Consider the following 21,179-nt stretch of genomic DNA (forward strand, 5'->3'; position numbering starts at 1 on the left):
ATATAAATCTAGCGGAAGGACGGTGGGGTAGAGGCCGTCCTAGGAAAGGTTGGAGGGAGGGGGTAAAGGTTTTTTGTGAAGGACTTGGACATCCAGCAAACATGTATGAGCATGTTAGATAGGAGTGGAGGCAAGTGGTTTTTATAATGTGATGTGCTGTTGGAGTGTGAGCAAAGTAACATTTATGAAGGGATTCAGGGATACTGGTTAGCTGGGCTTGAGTTGTAGAGGTAGGAAATACAGTGAGTATACTATGAAGGAGGGGTGGGGGTATTTGCAGTTTTGTATTGTACTATTGGCATGCCTCTGGCAAGATAAGGATGGAGTGAGTGATGGTGAAATAATCTGCACATTTTCTCAGAGATGTTTTTAAGTGAGCATCATTTTACATGCAGGTCATACTACGTGAAGAATGAGACACTGGCCAAGGTTGCTGCTGAGATGAAGTTTAACAGACATCTACTCCACATGGCTCCCAAGCTCTCTATCTCAATTGAAAAGTACTTGAAGCTCATGCAAGATGATTATGAGGAAGACACACTCAACACTGAGGATGATGAGGTGGATGCTGAGGTAAGATCTTTAGTATTACACTCTCAACACTGAGGATGAGGATGTGGATGCTGAGCTAAGATCTTTAGTATTACACACTCAGTCAATCAATTTTATTTATTTTATTTATTTATTTAATGTCTTTGCAAACAGTACATTGAGATTGTGTATATACAATACTGTAGTGGGTTGCAATGCAAAGAGAGCCTCTATTATGCCTTGGCATTATGGGCCAACTTAACATTATTGGCTTACATTCTACTTAATACTAGGGAGTAATATATCGTAGTTGTACAGTAGGAAAGTAATTATCTCATAGTTGTACAGTAGAACATTAATTATAAACGAATCAAAATTTGTATAATATGTACAAAGATATACGTATTTATATTCTAAAATGCTTTTGTGAAAAACAATGATTTAATTATATTCCTGTCAACAATGGATTGTTTCAGTTATGATGTGGGAGTACATAGGTGAGTAAATGTATACTGAGTATTTAGCATTTAGTCTATGGTGATTAACCCTTTGAGGGTCGACAGGCCCTCTCCGAAACTCGTTCTCAGGGTCGGCCAAATTTAAAAAAAAAAAAAATTATTTTCTCTTATGAAAAGATAGAGAATCTTTTCCCGATCATAAAGACACCAAAAGTTTGAAATTTGATAGAAAACTTACGGAATTATGCTCTCGCAAAGTTAGCGGTCTCGGCGATGTTTACGCATCGGCGATTTTGCCCACTTTGAGCCCCATTTTCGGCCAATTTCACTGTACTAGTCGACAAAAAACATGAATATTTCGCTAGAACTACATTTTTTCTATCGAATGGGTGCAAGAAACCACCCATTTATGAAATTCAACTATCCAGTACAGTGGTCAGAATTTAGCAATTTTGCCAATTTCACACAAATTTCAAAAGATGCCAATTTCCGAATAGGGTCCAGAATAAACAAGAAAGACATTCCTGGCACTAAAATGACATTTCCTCTAGTCATTAGTCACGTCTCAAGGCCCCTCTTATATTCTTTTGCTTTCCACTTTGAATTTTTATTTTCACAAAAAATATAAGATTTACTGTTATGCAGACTACTGCATTAGTGTAAAAAATGGTATAAATATTATTGGTGCACTTGTGAAAGAATATTAGACTCACCAGTTGACGTGTTTTGCACGCTTGGCACGATTTGTTTACTTTTGAAGTTTGGTAAAAATCGAACATTTCTGCTACTTTGAGCTCAATTTCAAGGCACCTTTCATTGTAAAACCAGTCAAAATCATCTCAATTTCTGTAATATGTCTTCCATTCTATAAAATGAGACCAAGAAAACTAGAATACAACAATAAATACCATACGAAAATACACTGCAAAGTCGCTGATTTATTAAAAAAAAATGGTCAAAGTTTTTTTTTCTCATTATGCACTGTGTGCTGCAGGATTTTTTTTAGACTATGCACACTGACCACATAGACCCATTCTTTCATATGAAGGCCTACCAGCTTTCTCCCACTAGATTTGAGGCCGCTAGAATTTATGAGTACTAGTACGTCAAAAACCCCTACGCGTAAGACGTACTAGTACGACCAAAACCCTCAAAGGGTTAAGTGGCTTTTGAGAAGAGTCTTAAATTGATTTTCAGACTAGGTTACTTTAATATCTTCTGGTAATGAATTCCATTATTTGGGGCCTTTTATGTGCATAGAGTTTTTACACAGTGTGATATGGACACGAGGTATATCAAAAGGAGATGTGTCTTGTGTTGTGGTCATGTGTCCTGTTTAGGTTGGTGAGGAGAAGTTTGAGTGGGGGGTTTATATTTGCGTGTATTGTTCTGTGTATGTAGTAGGCACATGAATAAGTATGCATGTTCTTAATGGTAAGCAGATTCAGACTTTTGAAAATTGGTGGAGTATGCTGGTGGGAGTGGGAATTTGTTATCATTCTTACTGCTGCCTTTTGCTGGGTTATTAGGGGTTTTAGGTGATTGGATGTTGTTGATCCCCATGCACAAATTCCATATGTAAGATAAGGGTATATGAGTGAATGGTACAGTGCCAGGAGAGCTGATTGTGGAACGTAGTACCTTATCTTTGATAGTATGCCTACAGTCTTGGAGATTTTCTTGGTGATTTGTTGTATGTGTGTCCGAAACTTAAGGCTACTGTCAAGGTGGATACCTAGGAATTTTCCCTCTGTGAGTCTTGTGACTGATGATCCATTTAGCATAATGTTAATTGGATCATTTGCAGCTTTGTTTCCAAGCTGAATGAAATAGGTTTTATCAGTGTTCAGGGTAAGTTTGTTAGTCATCATCCAGGCAGATATTTTCTGTGATTCAGCATTGACTGTGTTTGCTAGTATGACTGCGTTTGGATGGGAAAATGCATATGTAGTGTCATTTGCAAATAATATGGGTTTGAGTAGCTGTGATGCACTCGGTAGATCATTGATGTAGATGAGAAAGAGGAGTAGTCCAAGGATGCTTCCTTGTGGGACTCCTACTGTGATTGGTTGGGTGGAGGAGTTTGCATCATTTGCATACACATATTGAGTTCTGTTACTAAGGTATGACTTTAGGTAGTTGAGGGAGTGGCCTCTGATACCACAGTGCATTAATTTGGAGTACAGTAGTTCATGGTCGACTGTATCGAAAGCTTTATGTAAATCAGTGAAAATGCCCAGCGGGACTTCTTTCTTTTCAAGTGCGGTATATATTAGTTCTAGCATGTGTATGATAGCATCATTTGTGCTTTTATTATTCCTGAATCCAAATTGACAAGGGTTTAATATGTTGTGTGAAATGAGGTAGGAATAGATCTGTCTATGAATTAATTTTTCAAAGATTTTAGAGAGCAGTGGTAAGTTAGATATTGGTCTATAGTTATTCAAGTCAGCTTGGTCACCTCCTTTATGAATCGGAGTGACCCTCGCTATTTTGAGGATTGTTGGGAAGGTAGATGATTCAATGGATTTGTTAAAGAGCATTGCAATAATTGATGACAATACTTGAGAAGCTTTTTTGTACATAAAAGCAGGCAAGTTGTTTATGTCTCCTGCCTTGTTTTCAAGGGTGTTTATGATGAGCATAACTTCAGTGGGGTTGGTTGGAGCTAGGAATAGTGTATTTGGGTAGGTTCCTATGAGGTAGTCTGATGGACGGGCGTTTGTACTTGGTATTTTGTTTGCTAGATTTTTTCCTATGGTGGAGAAGAAAACATTAAGTCTGTTTGCTGTTTCAGTTGGAGTGAGTAGGGGTTCATCTGATTTTGTTAGTTTGATTGCTTTGTTTTTGGATAACTTTTTAGTTCCAAGAATTTCAGATAGAGTTTTCCAGGTTTTTTTCATATCACCTTTGATGTTATGTAATCTATTTTCATAATACAATTTTTTTGACCTTCTTATCAGGCTGGTAAGTGCTGATGAGTAATTTTTCGACTGTTCTCTAGTTATTTGACCCATTCTATACTGTTTTTCATATTTGTGCTTTGTGTTAATGGATTTGAGGATGCTTGGTGTTAGCCAGGGATTATTCAGTCTCTTTGCTGTGATCTGTTTAGTTTTTCTGGGGCAATGTCTGTTGTAGAGGCATTGGGCTTTTTTTAGAAAATTATTTATACATTCATTCATATCTGTATATGTTTCAAGCTCACATTGCCAATCGATGTTATTCATAGCTGCTATAAAGTTGTTAACTGCTGTCTCGTTATGTAGTCTGAAGGTTACTTTAGTAATGTCTTGTGGCAGTTTGCCCAGATTAGTTATGAGAAAGGTTGGGTAGTGGTCTGTAGTGTTGTCCGTGATTATGCCTGATTTTATTTATTTATTTATTTATTTATTTATTTGAACATGATTTTAAAGGGGATATGGTGTTTGTCCAGATGTGGTCTATTAAGGAGATGCTTGTCTCAGAGATTCTCATAGGTTTAGATATTGCTGGTAGCAACAGGCAGTTATTCATTGTGTTTGTGAATTCGGTTACTTGTGGGTCCTGGTCGTGTAGTATGTTTATGTTGAAATCACCTGTTAGTAGTAGGTGGTCTTTATTCATGTGTGCATCAGACATGAGATTATGAAATTGCAAAAATGAGTTGCAGTGCAAAGAGAGCCACTATCATGCTTAGGCATTATGGGCAGACTTAACTTAACCCTTAAACTGTCCAAATGTAGATCTACATTTTTTCAACATTTGAAAGTATTTAAAAAAACGTAACCTTTTTTTTTTTTTTTTACAATTGAAAATGTGTAAAAAACTTTGATCTACTTTTTTTTTTTTTGTTATACTTGAAAATATGTAAAAAAACATAGATCTACTTTTGGAGCACTACGCATGTGAACGTAGATCTGTTTGGACAGTTTAGGGGTTAATGGCTTACAGATTACATAATACAGTGGACCCCCGGTTAACGATTTTAATCCGTGCAAGAGGGCTCATCGTTATGCGAAATAATCGTTATGCGAATTAATTTTCCCCATAAGAAATAATGGAAATACTAAAATTAATCCGTGCAAGACGCCCAAAAGTATGAAAAAAAATTTTTTTTACCACATGAAATGTTAATTTTAATACACACAAACTGAAAAAGGCATGCACAATTACATGACACTTACTTTTATTGAAGATCTGGTGATGATTGATGGGATGGGAGGAGGGGAGAGCATTATCTTCTTACTGTTTAGAAGGGGAATCCCCTTCCATTAGGACTTGAGGTAGCAAGTCCTTTTCTGGGGTTACTTCCCTTCTTCTTTTAATGCCACTAGGACCAGCTTCAGAGTCACTGGACCTCTGTCGCACAACAAATCTGTCCATAGAGCTCTGTACCTCCCGTTTCTTCAAGACTTTCCTAAAATGGGCCATAACATTGTCATTGAAATAGTCACAAGCACGGCTTGCAACAGCTGTGTCAGGGTGATTTTCATCTATAAAGGTTTGCAGTTGAAACCACTCTGCACACATTTCCTTAATCTTTGAAGTAGGCACAATGGATTCCACAACTGGCATAGGCTTCTCAGGGTTAGCCCCAAACCCTTCAAAATCTTTCTTAATTTCCATACTAATTCTCACCCTTTTTACCACAGGGTTGGCACTAGAAGCTTTCTTGGGGCCCATGGTCACTTATTTTCCAGAAACACCACCGAAAACACTGTAATAATACGAAATATTCCGAGTGTATGCTTGGATGTTACCGCGGAGGCTGGCTGGTAAACAATGGGACGGCCGGCACATGTGAGGGCACATTGGACGCGTCTCGGACGAAAATCGGTATGCGGGTTTTTAATCGGTATGCGGGGCAAAAATTTTGCGATAAAAGTAATCGTTATGCGGAAAAATCGCTATGCGATGCCATCGTTATGCAGGGGTCCACTGTATTAAGGAAATTGAACATAGTTTAAGTTGTACATTTTGTTTATTTATAGTACACAGTAATTTTACTCAAGTTACAATTGTTTCAATAGAAAATGCAGTGGAACCTTGACTTATGAGTGTCCCAACGTATGAGTTTTTTGAGATATGAATCATCCCTGGGTCGATTTTTTGCTCTGAGTTACGAGCCAACATTTGAGTTACGAGCCAACTCACCCTGCTTCCCCATCACTTGTTTATCTATGATTTCATGCTTTAATTCCATGGAAATCATCCTCTCTTTCTTCTCAGCATTGTCCTTTAAACTTACTTTCTTAGGACCCATGCTTAGAAAAATGAAATTTGGCCAAATGACTGTCAAAAATGTAAGCAAAGCATGAGAGAACTGCTCTCACAGTGAGGTAAACAGTACACTGAGTTGGCGGCGTTCATTATTATTATATTATTATTATTATTATTATTATTATTATTATTACTATTATTATTATTATTATTATTATTATTATTATTATTATTATTATTATTATTATTATTATTACTATTATTATTATTATTATTATTATTATTATTATTATTATTATTATTACAGTGGACCCTCGTTTTTCATAATTAATCCGTTCCAGAGAGTGTGACTATTATCAAAATTGACGATTTGCGAATCCATTTTCCCCATAAGAAATAATGTAAATCCAATTAATTCATTCCAGACACCCAGAAGCATCAAAAAAAATTTTTTTTTTATACCTTAAAGATGGATTTACATGCACAAAAGAATGCACATTCAACATGACAGTTACCATTATTGAAGGCTTTTGTTGATGAATGGAAGACAGGGAGGAGGGGAGAGGGAAGAGAGGTTATTGTTTGGAAGGGGAATCCCTCTCCATAAGGACTGTAAGTCACTTCAGGGGTAACTTCCCTAGCCACTTCCCTAGCTTAAATATAGATTTACATGTAGAAAAGAATGCCAAATAAATGTAAAGCACTAATAAAATGTATAAATGAACATTTAACATCATACTTACCTTTATTGAAGACTCTAGTTGGTGTATGGCAGACAGGGCAGAGGGAGGGGAGACGAGTTTATTGTTGGAGAATATGACACTAATATCAACTCTACGGCTTATTTATCTATCACAATTCAACTAATATGATATAATAAACAATATTAATAACATAGAAACATGAAATATACTCTAGAATGAATAAAATAAGTCATTATGAATGTCACAAGAGGTGTTCTGTTGTTGTTGTTGGGTGTATAAGGGCCACTGAGAGCATAAGCCATCCATAATGGTGGTGCAGCAGCAGTTGAGGCGCCGGTGTTTTCTGTAGCCCTATATAACTCCAACAACATTGGAGGAGTTAGTAGAATTGCTGAATCACTGAAGAAGGCACCCTATACCACCATCACAATCACTACCACCTTCTACCACTATCACAGTTGCTACCACCCTCTACCACTATCACAACTGCTACCACCCTCTACCACTATCACAACTGCTACCACCCTCTACCACCATCACTACCACCCTCTACCACTATCACTACTACCACCCTCTACCACTATCACAACTGCTACCACCCTCTACCACTATCACAACTGCTACCATTCTACCACTACCACTTTCGTATTTTTCTACAAACTTTTTTCTTAAATTATGTGTTTCTTTACCAAAGGGCTGGCACTAGAAGGTTTCTTTGGAGCCATGTTGACTTATTTAGCAGTTGCAAGCACTAAAACAAATGGAATATTATGAAATGTATTGTATGAACTCGTGGGATCACCCTCACTCACTGATAAACAATGGCACACTGCCTGGGAATGGAGTGTGAGGCAGCTCGAGGCCATGCGTACGCGTCCCAGACAAATGACTACTTGTGAGTCAAACGACGATTTGCGAGTCAATGTTTTGATGAAAAAACATTATGATTTCCAAAAATTACGACTTTCGAGCTTTTCGAAAAACGAGGGTCCACTGTATTATTACTGTTATTATTAATTTAGGTAACTAGAGCACAGATCCAACTCCCTAGATCAAGAGCCCCTCACCAGCATCAAGGTTCCTTGATGCTGGTGAGGGACTCTTGATCTAGGGAATTGGATCTGTGCTCCAATTAGGGGTCGGCCTAGGAAGGGTTGGAGGGAGGGGGTAAAGGAGGTTTTGTGTGCGAGGGGCTTGGACTTCCAGCAGGCATGCGTGAGCGTGTTTGATAGGAGTGAATGGAGACAAATGGTTTTTAATACTTGACGTGCTGTTGGAGTGTGAGCAAAGTAACATTTATGAAGGGATTCAGGGAAACCGGCAGGCCGGACTTGAGTCCTGGAGATGGGAAGTACAGTGCCTGCACTCTGAAGGAGGGGTGTTAATGTTGCAGTTTAAAAACTGTAGTGTAAAGCACCCTTCTGGCAAGACAGTGATGGAGTGAATGATGGTGAAAGTTTTTCTTTTTCGGGCCACCCTGCCTTGGTGGGAATCGGCCGGTGTGATAATAAAAAATAAATAATATTATTATTATAATAATTGTTATAATAATATTATTATTATTATTATTATTATTATTATTATTATTATTATTATTATTATTACAACGATAGAGCTTCAGTTCCTTAAATTAACCCTTTGACTGTCACAAGCCCATTTCTGAAACTGTCATTCTCTGTTGCCAAATATGCAAAAAAAAAATTATTTTTTCTTACCAAAATGTTAGGATTACAGTGGTCCCTCGTTTATCGTAATTAATCCATTCCTGAAAGTGTTACTGTTATCAAAATTTATGATTTTTGAATCAATTTTCCCCATAAGAAATAATGTAAATACAATTAATCCGTTCCTGACACCCAGAAGTACTACAACAAAAAAAATTCTTACATGAAATATAGATGTAGTACATAAACAATACAATGGGACATGATGAATGAAACATTAACAGCATAACACTTACCTTTATTGGCAATTCTTCTTAGTGTATGGAAGACTGGAGGAGGAGAGATTGAATTACTGTTTGGAAGGGGAATCCCCTCCCATCAACACCTCAGGTACCAAGTGCTTTTCTGGGGTTACTTCTCTTCTCTGTTTCTTAATGCCACTAGGACCAGCTTGAGAGTCACTGGAGTCCTGTCTCGCAAAATGACTGTCCAGAGAGCTCTGTTTCTGGCGTCTCTTTAACACTTCCTTAAAATGAGCCAAGACTTTGTCACTGTACATGTTGCCAACATGACTTGCAACAGCTTTGTCAGGTTGATGTTTCTCCATAAATCTTTCCATCTTACCCCACATTTCAAAAATTTCCTTAATTTCTGAAGAAGGCACCTTCTTCCATCTCTCTTCCTCCTCCTCTGCTGCAAGATTCTGAGCTGCAATCTGTTGCTCTTCCTGCTGAAGCTCTTGCAGCTCCTCAGTGGTGAGCTCTTCGGTGTGGTCTTCCACCAACTCTTCCACATCCTCCAAACTCACATCCAACCCCATGGAACTCCCCAGTGCCACAATAGATTTAACAACTGACATAGGCTCATCAGGGTCAGCCCCAAACCCTTCAAATTCCCTCATGTGGACACAATCTGGCCACAATTTTCTCAAAACAGAGTTCAAAGTCCTGGTAGTCACTTCCTCCCAAGCCTTACCTATAAGGCTTATGCAATGGAGGATGCTGATGTGTTCTCTCCAAAAATCTCTTAGGGTCAAGTGAGTGTCTGAGGTCACATTCAAGCACCTGTGAAACATTGCTTTGGTGTAGAGTTTTTTAAAGTTTGCAATGACCTGCTGGTCCATGGGCTGGAGGAGAGGAGTGGTATTCGAGGGCAAGAACTTTACTGTGATGAACCCAAACTCCTTGAAAATTAGGTCATCCAAGTTTGGAGGATGAGCAGGTGCATTGTCCATTACTAGGAGGCACTTGAGATCCAATTTCTTTTCCAGGAGGTAATTCTTCAAACTAGGGCCAAACACTTCATTGAACCACGCGACGAAAATTTCCCTCGTGACCCGTGCCTTACTATTAGATTTCCAAAACACACACAATTTACTCTTCATAACATTGTTTTTCTTGAACACACTGGGATTTTCAGAATGGTACACTAGTAATGGCTTCACTCTGAAATCCCCACTAGCATTAGCACAGAACATGAGCATCAGCCTGTCTTTCATAGGCTTGTGTCCTGGCAGTGCCTTTTCCTCCTGAGTAATGTAGGTTCTCTTTGGCATTTTCTTCCAAAAGAGGCCTATTTTGTCACAATTGTACACTTGTTAAGGTTTCAGTCCTTCAGCCTCTATGTACTCCTTGAATTCATGCACATATTTTTCATGCACATCTTTTGTCTGTCTCATAAATATGCAAGATTACAGGTATGTCTTGCTACTTCTACTTACACTTAGGTCACACTACACATACATGTACATGTTTATTTAAGCACACTCATCTGAGTTTTCTTTGATTTTATCTTAATAGTTCTTGGTCTTATTACTTAAACTTTTATATCCATGGTGAAGTGGAATAAGAATCTTTCCTCCGTAAGCCATGCGTGTTGTAAAAGTCAACTAAAATGCCGGGAACAATGGGCTAGTAACCCCTTTTCCTGTAAAGATTACTAAAAGGAATAAGAAGAAGAAAATTGTCAAAGTGGGAAGTCTGAATGTGCGTGGATGTTGTGCAAATTATAAGAAAGAGATGATTGTGGATGTTATGAATGAGAAGAAGCTGGATGTCCTGGCTTTAAGTGAAACAAACCTGAAGGGGGTGGGAGAGTTTCAATGGAGAGGAATAAATGGGATTAGGTCAGGGGTTTCAAATAGAGTTACAGCTAAAGGAGTAGCAATAATGTTGAAGGATAAGCTATGGCAGGAAAAGAGGGACTATAAATGTATTAATTCAAGGATTATGTGGAGTAAAATAAAGATTGGATGTGAAAAGTGGGTTATAGTAAGCGTGTATGCACCTGGAGAAGAGAGAAGTGTAGAGGAGAGAGAGAGATTTTGGGAAATGTTGAGTGAATGCGTGGGGAGTTTTGAATCAAGTGTGAGAGTAATGGTGGTTGGGGATTTCAATGCTAAAGTGGGTAAAAATGTTATGGAGGGAGTAGTAGGTAAATTTGGGGTGCCAGGGGTAAATGTAAATGGGGAGCCTCTAATTGAGCTATGTGTAGAAAGAGATTTGGTAATAAGTAATACATATTTTATGAAAAAGAGGATAAATAAATATACAAGGTATGATGTAGCACGTAATGAAAGTAGTTTGTTAGATTATGTATTCGTGGATAAAAGGTTGATGGGTAGGCTACAGGATGTATATGTTTATAGAAGGGCAACTGATATATCGGATCATTATTTAGTTGTAGCTACAGTTAGAGTAAGAGGAAGATGGGAAAAGAGGAAGGTGGCAACAACAAGTAAGAGGGAGGTGAAAGTGTATAAACTCAGGGAGGAGGAAGTTCGGGTGAGATATAAGCGACTATTGGCAGAAAGGTGGGCTAGTGCAAAGATGAGTAGTGGGGGGGTTGAAGAGGGTTGGAATAGTTTTAAAAATGCAGTATTAGAATGTGGGGCAGAAGTTTGTGGTTATAGGAGGGTGGGGGCAGGAGGAAAGAGGAGTGATTGTTGGAATGATGAAGTAAAGGGTGTGATAAAAGAGAAAAAGTTAGATTATGGGAGGTTTTTACAAAGCAGAAGTGTTATAAGAAGAGCAGAGTATATGGAGAGTAAAAGAAAGGTGAAGAGAGTGGTGAGAGAGTGCAAAAGGAGAGCAGATGATAGAGTGGGAGAGGCACTGTCAAGAAATTTTAATGAAAATAAGAAAAAAATTTGGAGTGAGTTAAACAAGTTAAGAAAGCCTAGGGAAAGTATGGATTTGTAAGTTAAGAACAGAGTAGGGGAGTTAGTAGATGGGGAGAGTGAGGTATTAGGTAGATGGTGAGAATATTTTGAGGAACTTTTAAATGTTGAGGAAGAAAGGGAGGCGGTAATTTCATGAACTGGTCAGGGAGGTATACCATCTTTTAGGAGTGAAGAAGAGCAGAATGTAAGTGTGGGGGAGGTACGTGAGGGGACAAAAGAGATTGTAAAAATTATAGAGGAATAAGTTTATTGAGTATACCAGGAAAAGTGTAAGGTAGGGTTATAATTGAAAGAATTAGAGGTAAGACAGAATGTAGGATTGCGGATGAGCAAGGAGGATTCAGAGTGGGTAGGGTATGTGTAGATCAAGTGTTTACATTGAAGCATATATGTGAACAGTATTTAGATAAAGGTAGGGAAGTTTTTATTGCATTTATGGATTTAGAAAAGGCATATGATAGAGTGGATAGAGGAGCAATGTGGCAGATGTTGCAAGTATATGGAATAGGTGGTAAGTTACTAAATGCTGTAAAGAGTTTTTATGAGGATAGTGAGGCTCAGGTTAGGGTGTGTAGAAGAGAGGGAGACTACTTCCTGGTAAAAGTAGGTCTTAGACAGGGATGTGTTATGTCACCATGGTTGTTTAATACAGTGGACCCCCGCATAAAGATTACCTCCGAATGCGACCAATTATGTAAGTGTATTTATGTAAGTGCGTTTGAACGTGTATGTTTGGGGGTCTGAAATGGACTAATCTACTTCACAATATTCCTTATGTTAACAAATTCGGTCAGTACTGGCACCTGAACATACTTCTGGAGTGAAAAAATATCGTTAACCGGGGGTTCACTGTATATTTATAGATGGGGTTGTAAAAGAAGTAAATGCTAGGGTGTTCGGGAGAGGGGTGGGATTAAATTATGGGCAATCAAATTCAAAATGGGAATTAACACAGTTACTTTTTGCTGATGATACTGTGCTTATGGGAGATTCTAAAGAAAAATTGCAAAGGTTGGTGGATGAGTTTGGGAAAGTGTGTAAAGGTAGAAAGTTGAAAGTGAACATAGAAAAGAGTAAGGTGATGAGGGTATCAAATGATTTAGAAAAAGAAAAATTGGATATCAAATTGGGGAGGAGGAGTATGGAAGAAGTGAATGTTTTCAGATACTTGGGAGTTGACGTGTCGGCGGATGGATTTATGAAGGATGAGGTTAATCATAGAATTGATGAGGGAAAAAAGGTGAGTGGTGCATTGAGGTATATGTGGAGTCAAAAAACGTTACCTATGGAGGCAAAGAAGGGAATGTATGAAAGTATAGTAGTACCAACACTCTTATATGGGTGTGAAGCTTGGGTGGTAAATGCAGCAGCGAGGAGACGGTTGGAGGCAGTGGAGATGTCCTGTCTAAGAGCAATGTGTGGTGTAAATATTTTGCAGAAAATTCGGAGTGTGGAAATTAGGAAAAGGTGTGGGGTTAATAAAAGTATTAGTCAGAGGGCTGAAGAGGGGTTGTTGAGGTGGTTTGGTCATTTAGAGAGAATGGATCAAAGTAGAATGACATGGAAAGCATATAAATTTATAGGGGAAGGAAGGAGAGGTAGGGGTCATCCTCGAAAGGGTTGGAGAGAGGGGGTAAAGGAGGTTTTGTGGGCGAGGGGCTTGGACTTCCAGCAAGCGTGCGTGAGCGCGTTAGATAGGAGTGAATGGAGACGAATGGTACTTGAGACCTGACGATCTGTTGGAGTGTGAGCAGGGTAATATTTAGTGAAGGGATTCAAGGAAACCGGTTATTTTCATATAGTCAGACTTGAGTCCTGGAAATGGGAAGTACAATGCCTGCACTTTAAAGGAGGGGCTTGGGATATTGGCAGTTGGGAGGGATATGTTGTGTATCTTTATACGTATATGCTTCTAAGCTGTTGTGTTCTGAGCACCTCTGCAAAAACAATGATAATGTGTGAGTGTGGTGAAAGTGTTGAATGATGATGAAAGCATTTTCTTTTTGGGGATTTTCTTTCTTTTTTGGGTCACCCTGCCTCGGTGGGAGACGGCCGACTTGTTGAAAAAAAAAAAAAAAAAAATTCAGCCGCTTTGTGGTCCGAACTGGCAGCCTCACCATGCCTTACCACACTGTGTATGCCACTACGGTTCTTAAATCTCTCAAACCAACCTTTGCTGGCCTTAAATTCACTCACATCACCACTAGTTGCAGACAATTTCTTTTCCAGATCGTCGTGCAACTGCCTAGCCTTTTCACAAATAATCGACGTCATAAGACTGTCTCCTGCTAATTGTTTCTCTTTTATCCACACCAATAATAACTTTTCAACCTCTTTGAGTACTGGTGATCTCATTTTTGTCAGCATATTTACCCCCTTTGCAACAACAGCTTCCTTGATTTCCTTTTTCTTGGCCACGATGGAAGCTATGGTTGTATGGGGTTTGTTATACATCCTGGCCAGTTCGGCCATACGTATGCCACTTTCATATTGTTCAGTGATGTTTTTCTTAAATTCAGTTGTATTTCTCACCTTCTTTACCAAAGGCTTGGCACTAGGAGCTTTCTTTGGAGCCATGGTAGCTTATTTAGTAGTTGCAAGCACTAAAATGAATGGATTATGAAATATTTCGTATGAGCAAGTGAGGGGACCGTCGCTCACTGGTAAACAATGGCACACTGGCTGGGAAGGGAGGCCAGGGCGGCTCAGAGCGTGAGTACGCGTTCTGGACGAATGACTATTCGCGAGTCAATCTACGATTAGCGAGCCAGTGTTTTGACGAAAATATCGTTACGATTTCTGAAAATTACGGCTATCGAGCCCTACAATTATTGAGGGACCACTGTATTTTACTGAGTGTTTTAAGCCTAAAAAAAATTTTTGCCATCAGTACTTACCGAGATACAGAGGTGCAAAGTTGACAGAAAATGAGTCGCGTATTGCAACAGCGACGAATGCCGCTCACTAATTTGAAGGTTCCTTGTATTTTCCAATATTTTTCTTATCTAAGTAACTTATGTGGCCTGTGAGACCAATGTAAGGTGCATTGTTCAAATATACACTCATTGTTTACAACACAATAACTGCACAAACATTATCACTATTAGATTGTTTATAAAACTTGTTTACATAAACAAACAATACAAAACATTGTTTATTACTATTGTTCTATGTATATACATATGTACAGTCACTGAACACTTCCCTAGAACTGCTGCAGCTTGTGGAAATCTTTGAAACATGGGTATATGCAGAGTGGTACTTGACACTCCTCACACACAAAATGAGTGTCTCTGCGGTTTTGTGGGCATTTTGTGGAATGTCCACATACAAAACACCTCTTCTGAGCACTTTTCTTGAAAGCAGTAGGAGGTATTTGTATGGGCTAGTGATCACCAGGCCTCAGACGAGAGGACATGTGTTGGTAATTTCGTGGGCGCTGGTCTATTGCAGGTGTTGCTCCTTGGTACTTGAATATTATTTGTCTGATGACTGACAAACAAAATTCACCATATTTGGGTTTGTTGTTGGTCTTCAACTTGTATATGTTATAAACATTCAGCATGGAAATATCAAGAAGATGGAAAAAGTTTTATGTACCACTTATAACTCCTGCATACACAATCAGCAAACCCAATTTGCATATCACATTTGTCCACTAAGCGCATATTGAGGTTGTAGTCCATCACAGCTGCAGGTTTTAGAATGGGTTCATTGGTCTCTCTATTCTGCCTGCCACTGTCTGCCATTTCATTTTGGTGAACTGATGTCAACAAATGTGACATCACGTTTGTCATGCCACCAAAATGCCATGATGTCATTGGCAGCAAAGGCCTGCACCTCACCTCTGCAAGTGCCAGTGTCGAACCTTAGCATATGCTTACGATTACCATGCACTGTGCCACACATGTCTGTCATGCTCACTCACAAGAAATCACTGAGTAAGGGGCTTGTGTACCAGTTATCAGTGTATAATATATGCCCCTTACCAAGATATAGTTCCATCATTGTTCTAATCACATCACCAGAGATACCCAGTAACTTCCTGGTATCTCTCAATGTACTACTGCCAGTGTAAACAATTATATCCAAAACCAGACCACTTTTGCAATCACACAGCACAGTGGACCCCCGACATTTGATATTAATCCGGTCCTGAGAGCTCATCGAATGTCGAAAATATCAAAAGTCAAATTAATTTTCCCCATAAGAAATAATGGAAATCAAATTAATCTGTGCAAGACACCCAAAAGTATGAAAAAAATAAACATTTTACCACATGAAATATTAAGTTTAATGCAATAGAATAATTACAATAACAATAATAACAATAGAATAATTGACACTTACCTTTAATGAAGATCTGGTGATGATTGATGGGAGGGGAGAGTGTGGATGCAACTGCCTAGCCTTTTCACAAATGATCGCTTAATAGATGCTATCTCCTGCTATCTGTTTTCCATTTATCCACACTAATAACAGTCTCTCAGCATCTTCTAACACTAGCAATTTCAGTTTTGAAAACAAAGATTGCACCTTTTGCAACAACAGCTTCCTTGATTGCCGTTTTCCTGCTCACTATAGTAGAGATGGTTGATTGGGGTTTACTATACAACCTGGCCAGCTCCGACACATGCACTCCACTTTCGTACTTTGCAATTATCTCTTTCTTCATTTCAATAGTCATTAGCACCTTTTTTCTCGAAGGGTTAGCACTAGAAGCTTTCTTGGGGCACATGGTTACTTATTTTGCAGAAACAAGCACCAAAAACAGTGGTAATATGGATAATATGGAATGTACCGAATGTATCCTTAGATGCGCGCACACTGGCTGGTTTGTAAACACTGGCACACACTGGGCAGTTCAGGCCACACGTAGACACATCTCGTACAAATCGTATTGAATAGCGGGTTTTTGATCGAATGTCGAGGCAAAATTTTTGCATTAAAATACATCAAATGTTGGATTTATCGAATGTCGATGCCATCGAATGTCGGGGGTCCACTGTACAAATAACTTTATACCAAAGCGTTTCCTCTTGCTTTGTATGTACTGCTTGAAAGACAGTGTTCCTTTGAACAAAATCAAAGACTCATCAATAATAAGCTTCCTGAAGGGATAAAAATACATACAACACTTTTGTTTCAGGTACATAAAAACAGTTCTGATCTTATATAACCTGTCGCTTCTGTCAGGCCTTGTTTTGTCTGAAAAGTGGAACATACGTAACAGTATCAAAAAATGATTGACTCCTATAATATCACTAAAACCTGGAGTTGAAATCAGGCATTCCATCAACCAGTATGTGATGACATTGTGCTTATACACGTGTGGCATAAGCATTATTGTGGCAAAGAACAGGTACATCTCTGCCACAGTTGTGTCCTTCCACTGGTGTAGCCATGACCTTGGTGAAAGAATTGTATTTGCCATGGTGTACTCTTAGTATGTGTTGCTTTCCCTGACAGTAATGTCCATCAAGGGTTCATCAAAGAACAACTGAAAGCACTTTAGTTCAGTGGCATTGTTCCCAAGTGTACACGATGGCCGTATTCCACTTTGTGTTTCATCAAAGTCGTGGGGATTGGGAATAAAATCGTCACCTTGTTGCCAATCCCAGATGCGGTCTGCCAGTGGGTTCTGGATATTGAAACATGGTTGTGGTTGTTGTGGGAGTGTGGGGTTGGGTGAGGCTGGTTGTGCTTGTGCAGAGTCAGCAGTGTTGGTAGTAGCGTGGCCTGCTGCTGGTGCCACGTGACTCATGCCACCGCCAACATGACCACCACCATCACCTTCTTCCTCACACACATTACACATTCCCATTGTAACAATATCGTCAGGTCGTGGTGTAGGGCCACAGGATGTACTCCCAGATTTACTCCTTTGCCTTGGAAGGGCATAAAACACACTACCTGAATGCATGCTGCATCGTACATACTGCTGTTTCACTGGCGAATATTCCCCCTCACTTTCGCTACTCGAGCTGCTTTCAGTAACATTGAAATCACTATCATTATCACTTTCACTGCTCAGATCTGAGTCCTGTAAATGGGAAAATAGTTTCCTTTTTCGTCCTGGTACAGGTGAACGTGAATGAGATGTGCCAGCGCCAGAGGTGGATGGTTGTGGGTCATCTGGGTTTTCATCACTAATTACGATGTCCTGGGCACTGTTTTCGGTCACACCCTCACTAAAACCATGAAATTCACTTTCACTGGCACTTCCATCGCTGTTAGAACTATCATTTGGGAACAGTAGACCTCCAATCCGCCGAGGAGTGAGGTACTTCTTACAGTGAGGCATAGTGAAAATGGACTACCAAGATGGCATTCCCACACTGCACCACTGAGTCCCAGATTTTTTTTCACAGGGTGTACACCCACCACTGAGACCTATTCTCTCTCATGTAGGCCTATCAGCTTTCTCCCGCTTGATTTGAAGCCGCTAGAATTTACACGTATAAATACGTCGGAAACATTGGCTCATAAGATGTATATATACGACCGAAACAGTCAAGGGGTTAATAATAATAATAATAGATATTATTTTAATAATAATGAGAGCTTCAGTTCCCTAAATTAATAATAATAATAATACATAATATGTACATGATAATAATTCAGAATGCTGCCGCTAGTTGGCACAGCTGATGCCAAAACATCCTGTATGCAATACACATTTCCATCGCTGTAGGAGCAGTTTTCTCATGCTTGCTTGCATTTTTTTTTTACATTCATTTGGCCAAATTTCTTTTTTCTAACCATGGGCCCTAAGAAAATAAGTGCAAAGGACAGTGCTGAGAACAAAAAGACAATGATTTCCATGGACTTAGCCAGACAATACCAGCTTAGTACATCTACGATATGTAGATACTGAAGCTGTATCAGTTGTGTTCAGTGATTGACCAAAACAAATTGTATCAGTTAAGTTCAGTGATTAAAATAGCAAATTGTATCAGTTAAGATCAGCGATCAAACAAAACAATGTTGTTGTTGGAGGTTCACAGGGCCACTGACATTATACACTGCAGCCTCAACCTCCCCACCCTCAACATCCCCCACCCTGAACCTCCCCCACCCTCAACCTCCCCCACTCTCAACCTACCCCACCCTCAACCTCCCCCACTCTCAACCTACCCCACCCTCAATCTCCCCCACCCTCGTGATCCCCCACCCTAAACATCCCCCACCCTCATCCTCCCCCACCCTCAACCTCCCCCATCCTCAACATCCCACACCCTCAACCTCCCCCACCCTCAACATCCCACACCCTCAACCTCCCCACCCTCAACCTCCCCCACCCTCATCATCCTGCACCATCTCTGCTCCAAGTGTATAAGTTCATATACAGTTTAGTATTACACACTCAACACTGAGAATGAAAATGTGACACTGGAATGAAGAATGGAGAGGTGTGTTGTTTGGTACTGAAATGGATAATTGTTAAAGGTGATTTGGTGCAGTTGATCCCCAGGCACAAATAAGATAGATGAGGTAAAGGTAGATTAGAGAGTGGTATAATGTAAGTAGTGTTATTTGAGGTACATAGACCATATCTTGGAGAGAATGCCTCTTGTTTTGGAGACCTTATTGGTTATGTGTTGGATGTGAGTATTAATTTCCAAGTTGCAGGCAGGGTGTAGACCTAAGAATTTGGCCTCAATGTGCCTTGCAGTGGGAGAACTGTTGATCATTATCTTAGTTGGATATTTGTCGCTCTGTTTCCAAACATCATGTAGAAGGCTTTGTCAATATTGAGGGTAAGTTGGCAGTCATCCACTTAGATTTTTTAGGAGCTCATCATTAACAGTGTCAGTGAGCATAGTCAGATTTTAGTTGGAGATGACAGAAGTTGTATCATCTGTGAACAGAATAGGTTCAAGGAGATGAGATACGTTGGGGTGTTCACTGATGGATATTTACCACTTCCACCTATCCTTCAGAGTGCGAGTACAGTGGACCCCCGCATAACGATGGCATCACATAGCGATTTTTCCGCATACCGCTTACTTTTATCGCAAAATTTTTGCCGCGCATACCGATTAAAAACCCGCTCACCGATTTTCGTCCGAGACGCGTCCAATGTGCCCTCACATGTGCCGCCCGTCCCATTGTTTACCAGCCAGCCTCCGCGGTAACATCCAAGCATACACTCGGAATATTTCGTATTATTACAGTGTTTTCGGTGCTGTTTCTGGAAAATAAGTGACCATGGGCCCCAAGAAAGCTTCTAGTGCCAACCCTGTGGTAAAAAGGGTGAGAATTAGTATGGAAATTAAGAAAGATTTTGAAGGGTTTGGGGCTAACCCTGAGAAGCCTATGCCAGTTGTGGAATCCATTGTGCCTACTTCAAAGATTAAGGAAATGTGTGCACAGTGGGTTGAACTGCAAACCTTTATAGATGAAAATCACCCTGACACAGCTGTTGCAAGCCGTGCTGGTGACTATTTCAATGACAATGTTGTGGCCCATTTTAGACAAATCGTAAAGGAACGGGAGGTACAGAGCTCTATGGACAGATTTGTTGTGCGACAGAGGTCCAGTGACTCTCAAGCTGGTCCTAGTGGCATTAAAAGAAGAAGGGAAGTAACCCCGGAAAAGGACTTGCTACCTCAAGTCGTAATGGAAGGGGATTCCCCTTCTAAACAGTAAGAAGATAATGCTCTCCCCTCCTCCCATCCCATCAATCATCACCAGATCTTCAATAAAAGTAAGTGTCATGTAATTGGGCATGCCTTTTTCAGTTTGTGTGTATTAAAATTAACATTTCATGTGGTAAAAAAAAATTTTTTTCATACTTTTGGGCGTCTTGCACGGATTAATTTTATTTCCATTATTTCTTATGGGGAAAATTCATTCGCATAACGATTATTTCGCATAAAAATTATCCCTCTTGCACGGATTAAAATCGTTAACCGGGGGTCCACTGTACTGTATTTACCACTTTCACCCATCCTTCAGAGTGCAGTACTATATTTACCACTTCCACCCATCCTTCAGAGTGCAAGTACAGTGGACCCCCGCATAACGATTTTAATCCGTGCAAGAGGGGTAATTGTTATGCGAAATAATCGGTATGTGAATGAATTTTCCCCATAAGAAATAATGGAAATAAAATTAATCCGTGCAAGACACCCAAAAGTATGAAAAAAAATTTTTTTTACCACATGAAATGTTAATTTTAATACACACAAACTGAAAAAGGCATGCACACTTACATGACACTTACTTTTATTGAAGATCTGGTGATGATTGATGGGATGGGAGGAAGGGAGAGAGAGTGTTAGTGTTTAGAAGGGGAATCCCCTTCCATTAAGACTTGAGGTGGCAAGTCCTTTTCTGGGGTTACTTCCCTTCTTCTTTTAATGCCACTAGGACCAGCTTCAGAGTCACTGGACTTCTTTCGCACAACATATCTGTCCATAGTGGCCTGTACCTC

General features: G+C 39.6%; 1 protein-coding gene across 1 annotated transcript in view; it reads left to right on the plus strand.

The window, feature by feature from the left end:
- The window catches only part of LOC128685665 (endoribonuclease Dicer-like), a 179,226-nt gene extending 178,620 nt beyond the window's left edge, over nucleotides 1–606 (plus strand). Inside the window, exon 5 of the mRNA XM_070080090.1 lies at nucleotides 396–606. Within this exon, the coding sequence (XP_069936191.1) occupies nucleotides 396–606 (211 nt within the window). The remainder of the gene's footprint in view (nucleotides 1–395) is intronic.
- The last annotated feature ends 20,573 nt before the right edge of the window (nucleotides 607–21,179 follow it).

The sequence above is a fragment of the Cherax quadricarinatus genome, unplaced genomic scaffold (genome assembly GCF_038502225.1).
Source record: "Cherax quadricarinatus isolate ZL_2023a unplaced genomic scaffold, ASM3850222v1 Contig140, whole genome shotgun sequence".
NCBI classification, from domain to species: domain Eukaryota; kingdom Metazoa; phylum Arthropoda; class Malacostraca; order Decapoda; family Parastacidae; genus Cherax; species Cherax quadricarinatus.